Source organism: Fundulus heteroclitus, chromosome 15 (genome assembly GCF_011125445.2).
Source record: "Fundulus heteroclitus isolate FHET01 chromosome 15, MU-UCD_Fhet_4.1, whole genome shotgun sequence".
Lineage (NCBI taxonomy): Eukaryota > Metazoa > Chordata > Actinopteri > Cyprinodontiformes > Fundulidae > Fundulus > Fundulus heteroclitus.
In genome coordinates this window covers 10,294,085-10,313,102 of record NC_046375.1, presented here as the reverse complement: position 1 = coordinate 10,313,102, position 19,018 = coordinate 10,294,085, and the positions used below count along the sequence as shown (strand labels likewise).

Here is a 19,018-nt window from a genome sequence, read left to right as displayed (position 1 = left end):
ATAATTACGTCATCCTATTTAATAATCCATCGTAAAGAAGAAAAGGAAGAAAACAATCCAGGATTTGGCATAAAGATTTGTGTAATCTTCTCCTCACCCATTTCTCCATCTTCTCCACTCTTAACATCCTTCGTCCGTCCACGACGTCCTTGTCTCACGGAGCTTCAAGTGGCGTGCACGATGCGCGTTCTCGACGTGCTTGTGCAGGAATGCGCTGCTGTTCACGTCCATTCTGACGAATGTTGACTATCATTGATGTGGTGTTTTTGGTTTTATTTTCTCAAATGAACGTTTCCTGCACAATGGCAACTTAACTACTAAAATCTAATTTCCGAGAGTAATGACAAAACATTCAATGTCAGCGTCAGACCTTGTAGGGTGCATGTTAATATTTCTTGAATCACTCAACGTGTTCATTACTGCGCAGGATTATGAGAGACACTCCATGCAGGGATGAGGAGATGGTTGTTGCGCAAATGCACAGAGCAAAGGGACTTCTTATAGCTTTATTTTAGATTAGGATTCTTCTTGTCACGCTATCATATTAATTCAATTTGAGAAATCAGTGCACATGTAATAGTCTCAATGTCAATAGATCCTCCCACCTGAGCAGTAGATGCCTAAAGCTGTACCATAAACTTATTAAAGTAGAATAATGTCCTGATGGATTATCTTTCCATTTTCAGATATTAGACTGAATAGTTTTCCTTCTGATGCTAAAACCTGCCATGTTGCCTTCTAACCTGCCTTTAATCTCTCCACAACTGCATCCCTGACCTGTCTCCGTTAGTTTGTATAACTCCACTTGTTCACAAATGTTCTCCAACAAACCGTAGGCCTCCACAGAACAGCTGTATTTAGACCAAGGTTAAAGGAGAGACACTAAATCAGCTACTTTTGAAGGCAATCAGTGGCACTGGACTTTTTTCTCGGGGGTTTCAGAAGAAAAGGGGCTAAATACAACTTCATGAAACACTTACAATTTTTAGAATTTTAATTGCCTTTGTATTTAATCCACGATCGCCGTTGGAAGGCACTGCAGCTTGTGGTGTTAAATATATCAAAGGAATCTGATGATATTGGATTCAGTTTAAAGTCATTCAAAGTAGAAGTAATTTAACGAAAACCTGACTGACAAGAATTGACATCAGTATAGGGTGTAGTTTAAGACATTCTCTGGGAAGGAATCTATGATCCACAGTGGATGTGTGGATGGAGACAACGAGCACTGCTGTACAACCAGGGGGAGATCACCCATTTAAGACAACTTCAAAGCCCGGCGTCCATCTCCAATCTGCACAGTGTAATGCTCTGATTGGATTAAAGAGGTCCACAGCATCAGACATGATGGATTTTTTCCCCCCTTTAACTGAAAGGTGTGGTGGGGGGTAGAGTCAGAGCTTTACATCTGATTCAAGCACCCTTAGAGGAGACCAGTATCTGTGCACACCCAGCAGCATCCCTTGAATCGAATCAGATCGCATATACGGACTGGTATGTTAGTGCTTGTCCCATGACTCTGGCTGCTTGGCCTGTTTGCTCTGTTCTTATATAAGGCTCTTAGTCTAGATGGAGTAGATGTTATCAAAGCTGGCCAGGCCGGCTGAAGTGGTGCACTAGGATGACCTCACCCTTGGATGGACAATAATTACAGCTGAAGAACCTTGTTAATCTCTGCTGCCACCTATGGGCACACAAGGAGAAACTGAACACAGTTAAAAAAAGATATGCCGATAAAGAAAACAGGGGACAAGTTCGTTTTCATTAACAAATATTAAACATTTAGGCTATCTTTAAGAAAAAAAAAATGTTCATATGAAAATAGGACACCCATTAAATACAGAAAACCCTTCATAATCTGGAGGGTAAAATACAGCATTGCTCTAGCATCCTCTGGTATTTCTGAAGTATTTGATACAAAGTTATCATAAATGGTAACGACTGGTTAACCATGTTGAGATATTTGCCCTTCAGTGGAGTTTTGTGTAGGATCTCTCCTGGTACTCTGACTTGCTTCTATGCTTTATGTTTACTATAAATCCAAAATTATCGTTATTGTTGTCCTTCTTGTTGTGCGTCTAGCCTTGCACAGGCTTGATGAAAGTAAAAAGACGTTACAGAATATGGACCAAATGATAACATATTTCCATGTTAATATATTAATAACGTAGCCACTGTTTTATATATGTAAAAAACAGTTTTTAACCTATCACATTTCTGCCCTGTATTATTTCATGCAATTGTAAATTTTTCTGTAGTCAGATTTAGATTCTGGTCTGCAGCTTGTTCAAAAGCTTTGCACTTTGCAGTCAGTGTTTAGCATTTTATTGAATAATTCAAGTAAAACAAACACCTCAGATTGTGGCAATGTACACTGTAGGTACGGAAATATTAACTTTAGTTGCATTCATTCTGGTAAAGTGAAATCAAAATCATTTTATATTTACCTAAATAACAGTTCTTTGCACACCCCCTTTGAACCTTCTCAGATTTTATGTTAAAACCACCAACTCCAATAATTTATACTGGGGTTTATGTGATGGAAAAACAAGATTACAGCATAACTGACAGTTGCAATAGGTAAATGATATACAGGGTTAATTTTTTAGTAGCATCTTTTCAAATAGAAATCTCTAATGTGTGGCCTGCATGTGTATTCAGGTACTAACAAGTTTATTTCTAAATCATATTTAAAAACAATAACAGCCATAGACAAAAGCACTGTAGGACTAATACAATATAAGACAATAAAGAAAATGAAAATGTTTTTAAACAACTTTTAAAATGTCCAATGAATAAAAGGTTCCAATGAGCAGGGACCGTTTATTTCCAGTTTGGGAAGAGCTAATGGGAGCAGCTATGTTTCAGTCTGGATCTGGGAACAACAAGAAGCAACTGTTCACTGATCTAGTTGGTGTATGTAGAGTTAAAAGATCACCGAGGTAACAGGTTGCCAGGCCTTTAAAAGATTTGAAGACGAACCATAAAATCTTAAAATCTACTCACAAACATTAAGGCAGTCAGAGTAAAGGAGGGTGGTCTTGCTTGTTTATGACAGATAACAATGCAGTCAGCCAACCTGTGATGCTCCCATCACAACTTTTTAAGGTTGCCAAAAGAAAAAAAAGGCTTCAAATATTCTCAATTGAAAAAAAAAAACAGCTTTAATTAGCACTGTGTAAGTTTTGTACCAAGGTTTAGCTTAATTTGAGATATACTAAACTATTTTTCAGGTCAATATACAGAACATAGCTCTTATGGACGCTCCATGTAAGATGGCCCTTTCAAAAACTCGCCTACATAACTTGAGAGGTGTGGATCTGTTGCTGAATGGGACCCATTCTAGGTGTAACAACAAAACTGACATGACACTTAGCTGATCAGACATATTTTTGGTTCTCTGATGTAGGATTTAATCTATGGTTCAATGTGGCCTTGCCTGTACAAGTGACTCAATGACTTCTCAATCTGCTAGTCCAAACTGGTCTGCCATCAGATTCCAAAACATGGAAAGAGACTGTTTAATTTTGCAACAATGCAGTATTGCCAGTGGCCTTCAGGGTCGCTGAGCCTGAAAGTTACAGGTCTAGTGTCCCTAATGGCTAAAAGTTACACGGTGCTGTTTTAAAGGAGAGCTTTTATCCATTTTTTTTAACGTTTAAACTGTTATACAGAAAAAATCCCAGGTTTCTGACAAAGGATCTTGTAAAACCTGCTTAAAGCCGAAGTCTTGGATGTTGGAAAGTCCAAAACGTAAAACCTCTGCTTTACCTTCATTTAATTTTAGAAGATTTGATGTCATCCTTGCACTGATATCTCCTAAACCCACAAAGAAGCTCCTGCGGCAAGCTTTTTTGATACATAAATCAAGTAATACCTTACATCAACCTGAATACACCATCAGTGAAACATGGTGCTGGTAGCATCATGCTGTGGAAATACATTTTCACCTATGCTGGGACAAGAAAGCCGAGCAGGTGACGAAAACGTGCGGTTGTTGCTGCAGGAAATAGCGATTCTACAAAGCATTAACTTGAACACAAATGCTTGTGAAATATCTCAGATTTTTGTTTATGAAAAAAAACGTTAAACCCTTTCACACCACAAATATGCACAAATTTATGTTTGTCCATCACATAAAATCCCAATAAAATATCATGAAGTTTGTGGTTTTAATGTGACAAAATGTAAAAACTCTTAAAAATATATCAATACTTCTGCAGGATACTCTATTTAAACACCACAATACATGAGGTAAAAAATGTAAGCACAATCAGATTTAATCAGATGATAAAAAAAAAAGTTGTTCAAAAATGTTTTTATAACATTCAGCCACTAGAGGGCACTAACCACCTGCAGAGGGAGGATGCTTGGTCTCCTCCTGGTTGAGGCGTCCGCTCCCTGGAAAGCTGTCAATCTTTTAAATCACCGGTCCACGAGGGGGAGAGAGCAGTCCTTGCAGGACACAATCAACTCGTATCAAACAAGAAGAGACGTCAGACGAAACGGGAAACAGTTTTGGTTTGTGACACTGTCCTGGAGCGACGTGCTGCCTGGTCTAAAACAGGGCCAGTGTCCTGCATGTCGTAGATGTGTCCCTGCTTCAACATAGCTGATTTTAATTGCCGAATTACCTCCTCAGCATGACATCAACTCTTGCACGACCAGCTAATTGCCCCTTCATTTGAGTCAGGGGTGCTGAACAGGACAAACGTCCAAAACACGCGGGACATCGGCCCTTGAGGACTGACCTCAGAGCCCACTGATCTGAAACATTTTTAATCGGTTGCCTGAATTATGAAATCTTCTTTCCCTTACGGAGTGGGGCTGGTTAGCGAGGCATCGTGCTGTCTGGAGGTAGTTTTTCTTATCAAAGCTATCGGCTACAGAGGTCAGCTTTTCAAGCGTCTACCGCTGTAGCTGCGATCTCCTTCCACCCAGTAAGTCTCAGTTTGCATCTCCCTCAGCCGAGAGACAGTCCTCCGGAAGGCAAAGATCTCCTCCTCAGCTGTGAACAGAGTTAGCCTCTCTGCTGCCTCCTAAAAAAAGGGAGAACATAGCATAGCTCACACCCTCAGGTCCAGTCAAAGTAAAAAAATATTAGAGAAAAGCTGTGAGCTTTTAATTAACTGATCCAGAAAAGATGATACACCTTAGGGCTGCAAGGTGAGAAAGGGGAGAGCTTACGTCACTGAGGCCCAGGTCGTCCAGCAGCTGTCGATCTCTCTCATCTTCTCCTCCAGTTTGGACAAAGAGCTGCTCTAACGGAGCCGCCGCTAGAAGCACCACGCGCACCTGGGAAAAAGGAAAGCGGTATTACACCTGGGAATATCCCAAGTTTTAATACATGGGACTTTTTATGTCGCTGACTGTAATTCCTTATATAGGACATTGTTGAACAATCTGTATAATCTGACCCAATCTGTATAATATGATTGAACTTGATTTTGTAAAGTGCCTTGAGATGACATGTTTCATGATTTGGCGCTATATAAATAAAATTGAATTGAATTGAATTAAAAGTGGGTGCAAAAATACTTATTTATTTCCTGCTCAAAACTACAGTTTTAATTATTATTTTTTTGACCAAGTCAAGGTGTTTTAAACCTTCGTGGACAGAGAAAAGTGTGTGCCGAGGTTTGTTTAATTCCTTCTTTGTTAAAATACAGAATCAATACCATATAAGAAGTGACATTAAAGTGTCCTAGACGTAGAAGGGCCAGGACTTACTATTTGTCTGGGTAACGCTACAAATGATAATGCTTTTTAAATGTTAACAGTTAAAAATTAAATTATTAAGCCTTTGAAGAAGGTCTCATGTATGCAACCCCCAAAATGCATCTGAGAAACGAGACAGCAAAAGGTCTCTGTGAAACATCTGGATTTCTTTCCCGAGATGGTTCCTGTTGGTTTGTTTTAGAAATATGCAGGAATGTGTTTAAATGAGCAGGATCAAGAGTCATGTTAAGCTCTAAGAGAACTTGTGGTATTTCTAATGCAACATACTAAAATTGAGAACAGGTCATAGTGGAGTTAATAAACGTAGCTCTGTTTTGGAGCAAACGACAGTCACTCTCTCTCTCCCCCCCCCCCCCCATCTATTTTAGGCAGAAAAGATGCACAGGTGGAAATCTGGTGATGCCTGTGTGTTCACAAGGGCATATAGTTAAGGCTACAAGGGTACACAACTATTAGGCCCGTTACTTATAATGCGGTAGCTTGCAAAAGTAATGATACCCTTTAAAACCATTCCACATATTGTCACATCACAGCCACAAAAATAAATATATTTTATTTTATGTGAAAGACCAACACAAAGCGGCATACAACTGTAAAGTAGAAAGAAAATTATTCATGATTTCTTTCTTTTCTTTTTACAGTTAAAAACTGAAAAGGCCATTGTGCAAAGGTAGTCAACCCCTCTGAGACAATACTTTGTGGAACCACCTGTTGCTGCAATTACAGCTGCAAGTCTTTTAGGGTATGTCTCTATCAGCTTTGCATATCTAGTCACTGAAATCGTTGCCCTTTCTTTTTTGCAAAACAGCTCAAGCTCAGTCAGATTAGATGGAGAGCATTTGTGAATGGCAGTCTCCAGATCTTGCCACAGACTCTCAATTGGGTTTAGGTCTGGGCCATTCTAACATATCAATATGTTGGGTGTTAAACCACTCCATTGTAGACATGGCTTTATGTTTAGGGTCATTGTCCTGCTGGAAGGTGACTCTTAGCCCCAATCTCGAGGATTTTTGCAGACTCCATCAGGTTTTCTTCCAAGATTGCCCTGCATTTGGCTCCATCCATCTTCCCATCAACTCTGACCATCTTCCTTGTTCTTGCTGAAGGGAAGCACCTCCAGATCATGATGCTGCCACCACCATATTTGACAGTGGGGATGGTGATGTGATGTGCAGTGTTAGCTTTCTGCCACACATAGCGTTTAGCATTTTGCTCAAAAAGTTCAATTTTGGTCTCATCTGACCAAAGCACCGTGTTTGCTGTGTCCCCAAAATGGTTTCTGGAAAACTGCAGTTCTTATGATTTTCTTTTAACGGCTTTCTTCCTGCCACTCTTCCATAAAGACCACGTTTGTGCAGTGCGCGACTAATAGTTGTCCTATGTGGACAGAGCAGTGGATCTCTGCAGTTCATCCAGAGTCACCATGGCCCTCCTGGCTGCATCTCTGATCAGTGCTCTCGTTGTACGGCCTGTAAGTTTAGGTGAACGGCCTTGTCTTAGTAGGTTAAGAGTTGTGCCGTACTCTTTCCATTTCCTGATGATGGATTGAACGATGCTCCGTGAGATGTTCAAAGCTATTGGGAAATCTTTTTGGAACTCAAGCCTGCATTAAATTTCTTCAAAACTTTTTCCCTGATATGTCTGGTGTGTTCTTTGGACTTTATGATGCTGTTTGCTCCCCAATAATCTTTTAATCAACCTCTGAGGCCACCACAGAGCAGCTGTATCTGAGTTTAGATTACATGCAGGGGGGACTCTTTTCAGTCATTACCGATCATCAACTTCTGACGGTAATTGGTTGAACTCAGAGAAAAAGGTGCTGAATACTTTTTCACACCTCACTTTTCAGTTCTTCATTTGTAAAAAATGTTTTTGAATAATGTATAATTTTCTTTCTGCTTCACAATTGTATACCGCTTTGTGTTGGTCTTTCACATAAAATATCAATAAAATAATTTATGCTTGTGCTTGTTATGTGGCAAAATGTGGAAAGGTCCAAGGGGTGTGTGAATACTCCTCTTCTCACTTTAAAATGGTCTTTAATTCTTCCACTTTGTTTTAGGCTTACCAGTATAACCTGAAGGCTCGTGCTTGGACAATATTTTGCATTCCCTGTATGCTGTAACTGCGCAGGGATCTGTTGCAGAGAGGGAGTTTGCAGAGGGACGTGCAGATACAGAACAAACCCACAGCATCCTGTCATTTCTTACTTTGCCCACAAAGCATTTTCAAGGTAGTTATAGCCAAGTCAACAGCACACACAGTGTTTTTATCTCACACAATCAGCTGATGTGGTTACACAGAATAAAGATAATGAAATATGACGATCCAGTTAAGATACAGTTTATCTGAGCAAAGACAAGACAAACTGAGGTTTATTTTGCTCCCACTGCATGCTGGGTTTATAAGCATAATACACAGACTAGAAGATGTTGGCAGTATTAAAAAAAAAAAAAAACAATTTGAATAATTCAGCACAACTATTCTGGAGCTTTGCTTCCTTTTTAAATCCTTTTCCTTGTTTCTGCATGGTGAGGTCTCTTCTCTGAGCATTTAGGACAGTTTTCCTGAGCCATATTTGCAACATGCAATAAAACCTTACTGTCAACAGTCCACATAATTGAGGCGCTTATTTCAGCACGCTTGATATAACAAATTAAGCCCTTGTTTAGGACCACCTGATTTGCAAATGTGTGCTCTTATGAAAAATTATATTCAGGCGATTAAGAGCGCAGTTTCTACTGAAAGTAGGATTTAATTTGGACAGAACATTTGCAGTATTGGGTTAATCAATTATTTAAACTGTTTGTGTAATTTGTTGACTACAAATACTTGAAAATTTTGAATTATGTCAATAAGGTTAAGTAATTCTGATTGCAACTGGTAAGGGCAAATTTGCTAATTCAATGCAATGACTGACATCCATATGCTGACACAAAAATGTGCTAAAAACCTATAAACAAATATAATTGTTTTAACCCGACTGGCCCAGTACAAGTCCAAGGGGGCAACACCCATTTTTGCCTTCTTTAAAAGTAGTTTAAACATGGTCATATTTCCCCTCCTAAATCCCTTGAAGGAGGAGGCTTTAACGTATCTAAAACAAAGTCGCTGAAATAGATTTTCACAAATAATATCAGTTTTACAGTACTTTAAACACAGAAGATGTCATTTGAACGTCTATCAAACATGGCAGACTCTTCCGGAAAAATGTTCCAGGACACATATGTTCTTGCTCTGCCCCTCATGCGTGGTATCCTTGCAGACTAGTCATACCTTTCCAACAACCTATCGCACGTCTTTTTCTAACGTTGTCAGGTGATGCAATTTCAGTGCATAAGTGAGGTGACTACTACCTTTATGACAGCCATGCTTTATAGACAGTTTGCTTTATTAATTGCAGTTGATAAAACACAGAAATGTCGTGACCAAATGCTCTTTCATATGAAGAAGGAGTCCTACAATGGATCTGACTGGATTCCCTTTCATGAGGTGAAAAACATATTTGGCACAGTTTGGCACATTTAGCTAAATTGTGCCAAAATGACAGCTCCGGCTGGCATACTTTAGACATTGAGCTGATGGTTATCGAGCTCTTGATTTATTTCAGTTGTGTATATCCAGGCAATAAGATATTGCTTCTGACACCCTTTAGGCTTAGTTAATTAGGTTTTAGGAGGTTGAATAAAAGCAAGAACTGATTAGGTTTAACTTGTGCAAATTGAAACTTTAAAGTAGATTATTGAAAAGCTGCAGGAAAATAAAAAGGCAGGATGGCCATCAATCATCCTATGAAATCTGTTCCCTAATGCAGCATGGAGGAAACTGAGGTGCAACCACAGAGCACAGACGAAGAAGAAGGGGGCATATTGCTATTAAAGATTGTTTTCAAAGTACACGGAAAACTCTATCCGGATAACACATGCTTATAAAATGTTTTATTCTTCTCAATGCTCCTCATTTAGTCAACAGAAATTGACATTTTCCCAAAATGTCATTGTCAAAGTCAAAGTAATTGGGAAATGGCTTGATGTCCCTTTTCTCCAGGCAAAATAAATGAGGGAGCAGTCTCCACCCAGGCTAGGAAATGACTTTAAAAAAGCTTCACATACATAATTTTTGAAATATAGGAATCTTCAATATTAAAGTGAGGGCACTGACTCTCCTATGCTCACTTTTTATCTAAATTCTTTACCTTCTGGTCGTAGAAGTTGTCTATGAGGGTGGTGAAGCGCCTGGCCTGGTCCTTCAGAGTCAGCGTGAGTGTGGGAACACGGCGGATGAATACGGTGTCAAAGATCCGCGCCATCTCCAGGTAATCGCTGGCACCCATTGGCTGGAGAAGAGGTGACAAGGAAACACACATGTTTACAGCTAAGTACGCTGTTTACTCTGCATACTTCGGTTGAGAGGAGAAAAAAAAAGAGACAATTTTACAAGAACATGTACCCTCGCTGATGTAATGTCCTTGGAGGGGGGCTGCCATTCAATTTAATTGCTCTTAAAATTAATGAGGACATGACAACAAATGTCAGCGGGAGCCTTGAAGCTCAGATGCCTTCGAAAACTCTCCAGTCTCCATCAGGGTTGAGACTTTACACAAACACTGCAGATTACTGCTACAAAAGGCTATAAAGGACTCAGCTAATCATAAATTCGTCAATAGACTTGCTTTTTGACATTGAGCGGACAAATAGGACCTAGATAGAGGAAAAGCTTTGGACAATACCAGTGCAGAGGAGGAAAGGAACGGGGCCTAGAGGTAATAATGACACAAGTAAAGGGCTTTAATCTCAGCAGTTTGTATTAGAGGTGAGTGGTTTTGGAGTCTGAAGTGAGCAATATGCGACATGATGGCTAATAATCTCCACAACATTTTACTTCAGACTTCATGCTCAAAACTGAAGCACTGGTAAAAACTTTTTGAACAAATTCATTTTATTGCAAACACTAAGTGCACTCTTGCTGCTTTCATCGGTATAAAGAGAGGAATTAGCAGTCTGATGCTGCTAATTAGACGTAAGGACTGATGGGCATCAATTGTTGCTGCCCGTCAATCAATGAAGGACTGTCCAGCTATTTCCCAACAATTTAAACAGCAGAAAAGCTTATTTACGAACAGAAAACCAATAAGACCAATTTTACCAGGAGTGACGATCCCAACTGATTGACCACAATGTGAGATTGTGCAGAAAAACCAGAGCACTTCATTTTAGACTCTATATGCCTCAGTGATCCCTGTTAAATGTTAGTCCATGACAATCAAACTTTCAAGAAGTGTCTCGTTTGAAGGATGGTTAAGAGAAAGTTCTCTAAAAGTAAAATGATGGGCATGACTTGGGTTCACGGTGTTGCATCTACATAAAATGCAACATCTCTGTAACAATATCTTTCTGACAAACAAAACCACAGCAGAGATGTTTGGTCATAATCCTCTGCCCTATGATTGGGTGAGAACCGATCTAAGCAATAGCCATGCACAGTGGAGGAGGGATAATGATTTGGGCTTGTTCTGGCACCTTGCATTCAGTCAAAGGCGTGGCCATCTGAAACGGCTGTAATGTGGGTGTAATTACGTCATGCAACAGAACATTAGGTAGTATTCTCCCTATAGCCCCATTTACATTTAGCCTGTTAAACCCATCCATGCTGAGTTCGGACCGAGATTGGATCAGTTAACCGTGCCGAGCTTGGTTCTTACGACCATTTACACATCACGCTAGCACGGTTCCTCGCCTCCAAGTGGTGATCTACGGTACTACTGCTCTCTAGGATTGAAGGAGGGAATCAAGCAAATAAAAATGGCGGTGCCCGTAACATTCAGGAAGTTAAGTTTCGTTATAATTGTGATATTTCGTTGTTTGCGGAGAGTCAGGCGAAGAAGGCAACCTTTGGTAAATTTACTTGACAGAGTCGGCTTTTGGGAAGTGGATAAGACAAAACAATAGTCTAATCTAGTGCTGTCAAACGATTAAAATTTTTAATCGCGATTAATCGCATAATGTCGATAGTTAACTCGAGATTAATCGCAAATTAATCGCTTATTTTATCCTTTTATTTCTGAAAGTGTAATAGTCTGTTTGGGCATTTTAATATGCAATTTTGCAATAAATGACACTAATAAAATACATGCTTGTACAAAAAATATTTTTATTTTGTTATTTTTCAAGCACTTTTCAGAATTGGAATGAAAACATCCTGGTGCCAAATGTTAAACTCTGGACTATAATGGCTATATGACTAATCATGACGCCCTGATGTTTACACAGTGTGTAAACAATTGTGTAAATAAATACCTGTTTTCATGCCGATATATTTTTTTTTGCCTCTTAAACAAAGATAGACATGGTATTCTGCACCATGTAATCTATTTTCAGCAGTTATCACCGGTTATTGCACTGTAAACTGCAGAAAATACGGAGTTGCTCTGTCTGCCTTTACTACCGTCGGCTCCTATGGCGGAGGGATATTTCAGCTGGATACACTCAAATGTAGTGCAGGCAGGTCTCATAATAACCCTATTTCGTCACCTATTTTAGAGCCCAAATAAGCGATTTCACTTTCAGAAACCTGCCCAAAAAAACCGCAACCCGTGACTCATGAAATTTAGAAGCGCTTTTAGAAAAAAGCCCAAAGTCGCATGTGTCCGAGGGTAAAAGAAACTTTACGCTCACGCGCAGCGAGGGTCTGTTTTGCTACAGTTTTCTAGCACTCTTGAAACTACGGAAAGCGCCGAGGGTAAAAGAAACACAGTCCGGAAAGCGCGGCGGGGGAAAAAACATTAGGGAACGGTGTGTGTTTTGAGGCGCGATTAACAGCGACAAAAAAATTGTCGCCGTTAAAATGGGTTTACGTTAACGCCGTTAATAACGCGTTTAACTGACAGCACTAGTCTAATCAGGATTTACAGATGCAGGAAACAACGACAGACGTTGAGGTTAATATCACACTGCTAAGCAGAATTATCACTGGAAATCGTGTGCCACCGTAGGCAGGCTAGTATTTTTTACGGAGGCTTATCAATTGTTGCTTTCATCAGTTGTTCATGTTTTATTAAATATTTTTTGGTTTTATTTAAATCTCCCTTATTTTTGTTGTGCTTACAGAACTGTTTAGTCAGCTGACTGTAAGGAGATGACGCGGTCTGTTCATGCGCTCTTTGCTATCAGAGAACCGAGCCACTGATGAACTGTGCCAAACCCTACTATCGAACTGGTCTAGATTTAGCGCGGTTCGGTTGTGTCTGGCACGGTGCAGTTCAGTTGTGTTCCATTTACACTCGATAGTTATCTCAGTTACCGAGCTCGGACTGGTCTTCCTAATTTGTTCCTTACTGAAGCGAGCTTCCTGCATAGGGGGACCAGGATCAGCCTTAGAGACTGAGCGAGGTTCTCCATCACCTGGGGAGAGCTAAGAGAACAAACGCTGCTCCTCCACATCCAAAGGGTGAGGTGGTTCCAGTATCTCAGTACGAAGCCTTCTGGGTGCTCCCTTTGCAGGTTTTCTGGGCATGTCTCATCAGCAGGAGACCCCAGGGCAGACCAGGACATATCAGAGGAACTATACTTTCCCCCTTCTAGCTAGGGAATGATGCAGGAAAGCCCAGGAAGAGCTTGAGAGTGCTGCTGCGAAGAAAATGTCTAGGTTGCTCCTTCCGACCCGTTACTTCCAACCAATCTCGGATAAGTGGAAGACAATGGATGAAGAAGTATTTCTTTTCCTCATGGAAGTAACTAGAAAACAATGGAGGAGAATAACGGCAGCATATATATCATTAGTGATGGAAAAAAGATGTTTCTTGCTAAAATCTCATGGCTGGGTTGAACTTTTGTATGTATAATCCTATGACTGTGAACTTATGGTTTATGTTATATGTTTGATTTATTATGCTTATGAGACTCTAGGTGAGACGGATTTCTCTTCTCTGCCAGAGCTGGAAGCATGAGAAATACAGCGGAAAAGAAAGCGTGGATTTATCACGACTGATGCTGTCATTGCAATATTTAACACAACCACTACAGCCTCACGATTTCCTACGATTACGCAGCTATAAGAGAAAGGGTCCTCTGTTTGCAGGGTTGCTTTCTTGATCACTAACCAGCTTTATAATTCAGGTAAGAAGAGATTAGATAATTTATTGTTTTGTGTTTAAAGGTAAGCGGCATTTTGACCTGATCGTTTCAGTGTTTGGCTTGAGGCCCCAGAGTTTCTGCCTTGAAGTCACTGGGAACTGTAGAAGGTCTATTTTACAACGTTTTTATTTGCAGGATGTTGAATGTTAAAACCTATTCAACAAGTAAATGGTAGAGATCAAAATGATCCCAAACACAGCAGAGAATCTACAACAGGACGGCTGAAAAATAAGAAAACCACTGTGTTGCAATGAGCCAGTCAAAAATCCAGACTTTAACCTGATTTAAATGTTAAAGGACAAATTTAGCTGAGCTGCATAGAAACAAATGCAAACCTGCAAAGAAGGTTGGGCCTAAATTCCTTCCAGGGGTCTCTATCTTCAAACTTTTAGACGCCTCCCTTCTCCAACACACCTGCATGATTGAAGGGCTGATTTTCCCTCCTGAGCATGTTAAGTTGTGCAGAGGTCTGGTAATGAGCCTTGCATTAAATTCTGCTGTGCTGGACCAGTGAGGCATTTGAAGTTAAATGATAGCGATTCTCGATGGCTGGAGCTAGAGACCCCCGGTACCCAGCAAGGCGAGAGACTAATGAAAATTATACAATGCTATGAACCATGACATATACTTAGATTTACAAATGCTCAATTTCTGACTTCTAATATCGAAACACTGTCATATAGAGCCAGAGGAAGACATTTGTTGATTTATATACACATCACCTCCAGACATTACTTACTTTACCACACAGTTCATCAAAGGTGCAATCAGCAATGGAGCCACAGGCCTTCTGTAGAGTCACATCTCTGCCCATCACACGAAGCACACGAGGACCTGTAACTAGAGGAACCACAGTACAGTGATAATTGACCTAAACACAAATTATTTTCTATTGCAACACAGTTAAAGTAAAGAACAGAACAATAGGATAGATTCAAACGCTGTACAAATGGTCCTATACCAAGTTCATGTTATTTACAAACTTTTCAACAGCTGTATTTTATGTATCACTGTATAATACTATTTTTTTTTCATTCACTTTTTATTGAAAAAGATGAAAAAACATTACGATCCGTTTTGACATACAAAATGAGTCTTTTTCTTGATTTTACATTTTTGCATACAAAAGAAAATATAACATGGCGGCTTTAACTGGGAGGTGCAGATACCTTTTACATATTCAGCAAGAAAAACAAATATCTAGCTGTCTTATTATCCACTTTAAAAGGTCAAAATGGTGCCTCAATATAGTTAGGATCCAAGAATTATACAAAATCACTTCGAAAGGGGGATACAAACCTGATCCATTTTACCCAAATATTATAAATTTTTTCTGTCTGCGTTCTTAAAGAAAATGTCAACATTTACAATTTAAATCGATCTAAAACAATGCTAAACCAATCTTCCAATGTTGAGGGAGGCTGGATTTAACAATTGTCTTGTTATTGATTGTTTACTGGCTGCTAGTAGAGCCTGAAGATGCTTTATATCCCCTCCTCTATCCAGAGTCGCAATCAGACCAAAATATATGCTTCCAAATCATTATTAATATGAACCATCAACACCTCTTTTAGAGCATTGATCTAAAGTCGGGCATGACCAAAATACATTAAAATGGTCTGCCTCCAGAGGTCCGCATTTTCTTCAACATTCAGCGTTCTAATTATTGTATTTACTCTGAAGGGGTGTTCTAAAAAAATCTTAGTATGTTTTTCCAACAATGCTCCCCCCAAGTTAATGAACAAGTGAAAGTCCACTGGAAACTACTTATAATGCTATTTTTGTGTGCAAAAAAATCCCATAAACCTTAAATGCACAGCTCTTCACTGTGAACCGTTTTCTAAGTTATATGTGTTTTTGAGCTAAAAATACAAGTTTGACACTAGTTAAATTTGTTAGTGCATTGATTTTAGAAAAAAAATTAAATGTGTGATGGGGAAACGGAAGCCAAACACTTGACTATGTTCGCCCATATAGGACGCAGCATTTTTTTTTTTGTGGGAGATGAAATGAGTGTTTCGTAGGTGTTTAGGAGAAAACATAATTTCTGTGGTGAAATTGATAATTTCTTTTTGTCAATGCATGCTACTGTAAAGCCTCACATGTAGAGGTATCTGCAGCGTCCTACTAAACTTAGCTTTTCTGACTAAAACTCTAACCGGAACGAGCTGAGGATGATAGTCGTCCTTTGTTGTTTCTTATAATCTGACTGAATGAAGCCACTGGAAACAAATTTACTTAAAAACAGCTGATATCCAGCCAGTTTGGAGCACAGAGCTGCTTGTTTCTGAAAAAAAAAAAAAAAAAAAAAAAAAGGGTTTTCCCTCTGGGATTATTAAAGCATGTCTAATTCTGATTCTGATTAACTTCCTGCTAATGTGGCTACGTGTGACTCACCTGTTTCCCCTTCCTAATTGATGTTTGTTGTGAGGTTAACCTGATAGCCTGTTTAGGCCTGGATGTATGTTTGTTGCATATTTTTCGGCTCAGCATAGCTCTGTGGGGCATCTTTGAGCTAAACCCGGACTTGACGCCGGAAGTGGAAGGGGAGCCTCTTCGGCATTAGGAGACAAGACACCGTCTTGTGTTTATTCATATTATTCTTTAAGGTTTCCAGAAAACTGGATAACACAATGGTTTGACATATTGCTAATGAAACAAACTATAAAAGCAAAGCAAAAAAAAAGTTGACAGTAATGTGAAAAATGCTGTTAAACCTATGTTTCTTTTATAATTTCTGCCATTTATATGGTGAAGAAAAAAGCGGAAAGAAGAATTTCAAAACATTGTCAGAATAATTCCCAATAACCGCGATTTGGAGAGAACATATAGAAACGTCCATTTAAATTTTAATCCAGTTAAAAAGTGGAGAGTTAAACTTCCTTACCACTCTTCTGTCTTAATGCCAGCTCCTCAAACAGTGTATCCAGGTAAGCCTCTGCTCCAGGCTCCCCTGTGCTGCACACCAAACCAACACACACACACACACACACACACACACACACACACACACACACACACACACACACACACACACACACACACACACACACACACACACACACACACACACACACACACACACAAAGAAAACCACAGGGGAAACAATTGGATATAAAATTAATAACGCTGAAGTGGCTACATCAAACGCTGGCAGCCAGCAGAGCATTGGTGCTGAGTACTTAGCTTTTCACTCCATCAGCAGAAAAAAATGAGGATGTTAGGCTCTAAACACGAGCGTCAGCCTGTGAATGCGCGTTAAAATGAGGCCGTGAGGGTGTATGTGTGTGTTTGTGTGCTTGTGTTTTAACTCCAGGTAAAAAGGGTGTGATGCTCTCTATTTACATGCACTTGAATGGCCCAAACTTGTTTGGCGGTGTGTGTGTGTGTGTCTGTGTGTGTGTGTGCGTGCTCCTAACAGCGGATATGAAATGAGGAAAATAAAAAAGTAGCTTTTAAAGCTCTGCCATTTTCTCATGTTCTATTGATTCCTTTCATTCTTTTCATGGCTCTTTCAAGGTAATGCAGGTCTTTATAAACATCCCTGCCTGCTTCTGCCCATTTATGCATCTGTTTGCCTTCTCTTTCAATCTTTACAAAAAAAAAAAAAAAAAAACCTAAAAAAAAAAAACATCTAACCGCATCATGTGCTCAAACATTTCCTTTGCGTGAATGTTTGTGTGCAGTTTATTGTCGACTCGCTACCGGACCCCTGCACCACCTCTGAACTGAGCTGGACTGTCGTCAGAAGGGAGAGGATGCAGCGTGCGCGAGTCTTACAGGTAGTAGAGTTTTCCGGCTGCAGGCCTGTCCAGCCTCCTGTAGTCGATCCCAGAGTCCAAGCAGACAGTGTGGCAGTATTCCTGCGCACAAACACGGGGAAACATTTTCCCACTTGGGTTTGCAATGAAAACGTTACATAAACTTAAAAGAGATCAGAATACACGTTAAAAATTAAAAGAAAACTAGAGAAGTTCTCATCAATGCAAAAGATAATAAATAATAATAAGTTGTGATGATGTATTTTGTTTTACTTGTGGCCTTGTGAATAATCAGAATAAGTCAAAAGGAAGCAATGTAACAATTTTTTTTAAAATGACAATAGAAATCAATAAAAAATAATCTTTCTTTTTTATTCACTTGTAAAACAAACAAGAATACCGTTGCGTTTATTATGATTTCTGGGCCAGGCCCAACAATTTTTGAAAGGTTTAGTAGTAAAACACACATAAATATTGTCAGAGACATCTTATATTAAGTTTCTCGCAGCTTCAAATGTTTGTTGTACATCACAAATATCTTTTTTTTGTCCAGAGTAATGTGCAAGTTTTCTTTTAAAAGAAGAGAAAAAAAAAGGGATTCCGGCCAGATGGGTAGTAGTGATGCTTTGTGAGGGTCTGGAACACACGTTATCCTTTAGTTTTACTGATGTTTCATTAAAACACATAATATTCACTTTAAAAACATTACTCAACAGCAAAGAAAATCTGCAGAAATGTTGATCAGTGCAAAGTCTTAGGTATGAAAACTGAAACTTAATCAGGATTAGGTGAGGATAAGAATTTTATACTAATCTCGTTATGGAGGACTAAATAGAGTCAGTTTTACATCATATATTGCTGCAATGTTGTGTAGCTGTACCATTTTTTTTAGTAAATAAAGATTCACACTTTTCTTGTTTATTTGTAGTGTAAAAGCTTGGAGCTTTCAGCCAGAGCTTTCAAAGGGAATAAAAGGCAAATACTGTGTGAACAAATAAAAATGACAGGACTATAGAAGGCGACAGGGCGACAGGGACCCGTCTGCTGACAGCTCTCGGATTTTATGCCACTGCTTTATGCTTTATTGTGCCGAACTATTGTTCTGGAGCGCTCCAGCTGAGGTGAACCTGTGAAACTTTTTGAAATAGTGTAAAACGTCAACAGGATTCATGTCAGGGAGTGCAGCGCAAACTATAATCATCATCGCCACTATTCTATCAAAGAAAAGAGAGGAATTGCATATCATTCCAGGCAAGCCATCAACGGCTGACTGAGTATCCTGCGACAGCTCCATTAAATTATAAAATCAGTGAATTTCTGCCACTGGCCTCCTTAAGCTGCAGGATAATTAGTAATCATCACAAAGCATGGGGACGGAAATACTCT

At 39.5% G+C, this 19,018-nt stretch overlaps 1 protein-coding gene across 1 annotated transcript in view; it reads right to left on the bottom strand.

Moving 5' to 3' along the window:
* Window positions 1-2,309: 2,309 nt before the first annotated feature.
* afg1lb (AFG1 like ATPase b) overlaps window positions 2,310-19,018 on the bottom strand; it is a 57,326-nt gene continuing 40,617 nt past the window's right edge. The window contains exons 8-13 of the mRNA XM_012867231.3: window positions 17,652-17,734; window positions 16,759-16,829; window positions 14,611-14,711; window positions 9,935-10,075; window positions 5,188-5,295; window positions 2,310-5,039 (exon numbers count right to left, since the gene is read on the bottom strand). Coding sequence (XP_012722685.2) covers window positions 4,893-5,039; window positions 5,188-5,295; window positions 9,935-10,075; window positions 14,611-14,711; window positions 16,759-16,829; window positions 17,652-17,734 — 651 coding nt within the window. The 3' untranslated portion in view covers window positions 2,310-4,892. The remainder of the gene's footprint in view (window positions 5,040-5,187; window positions 5,296-9,934; window positions 10,076-14,610; window positions 14,712-16,758; window positions 16,830-17,651; window positions 17,735-19,018) is intronic.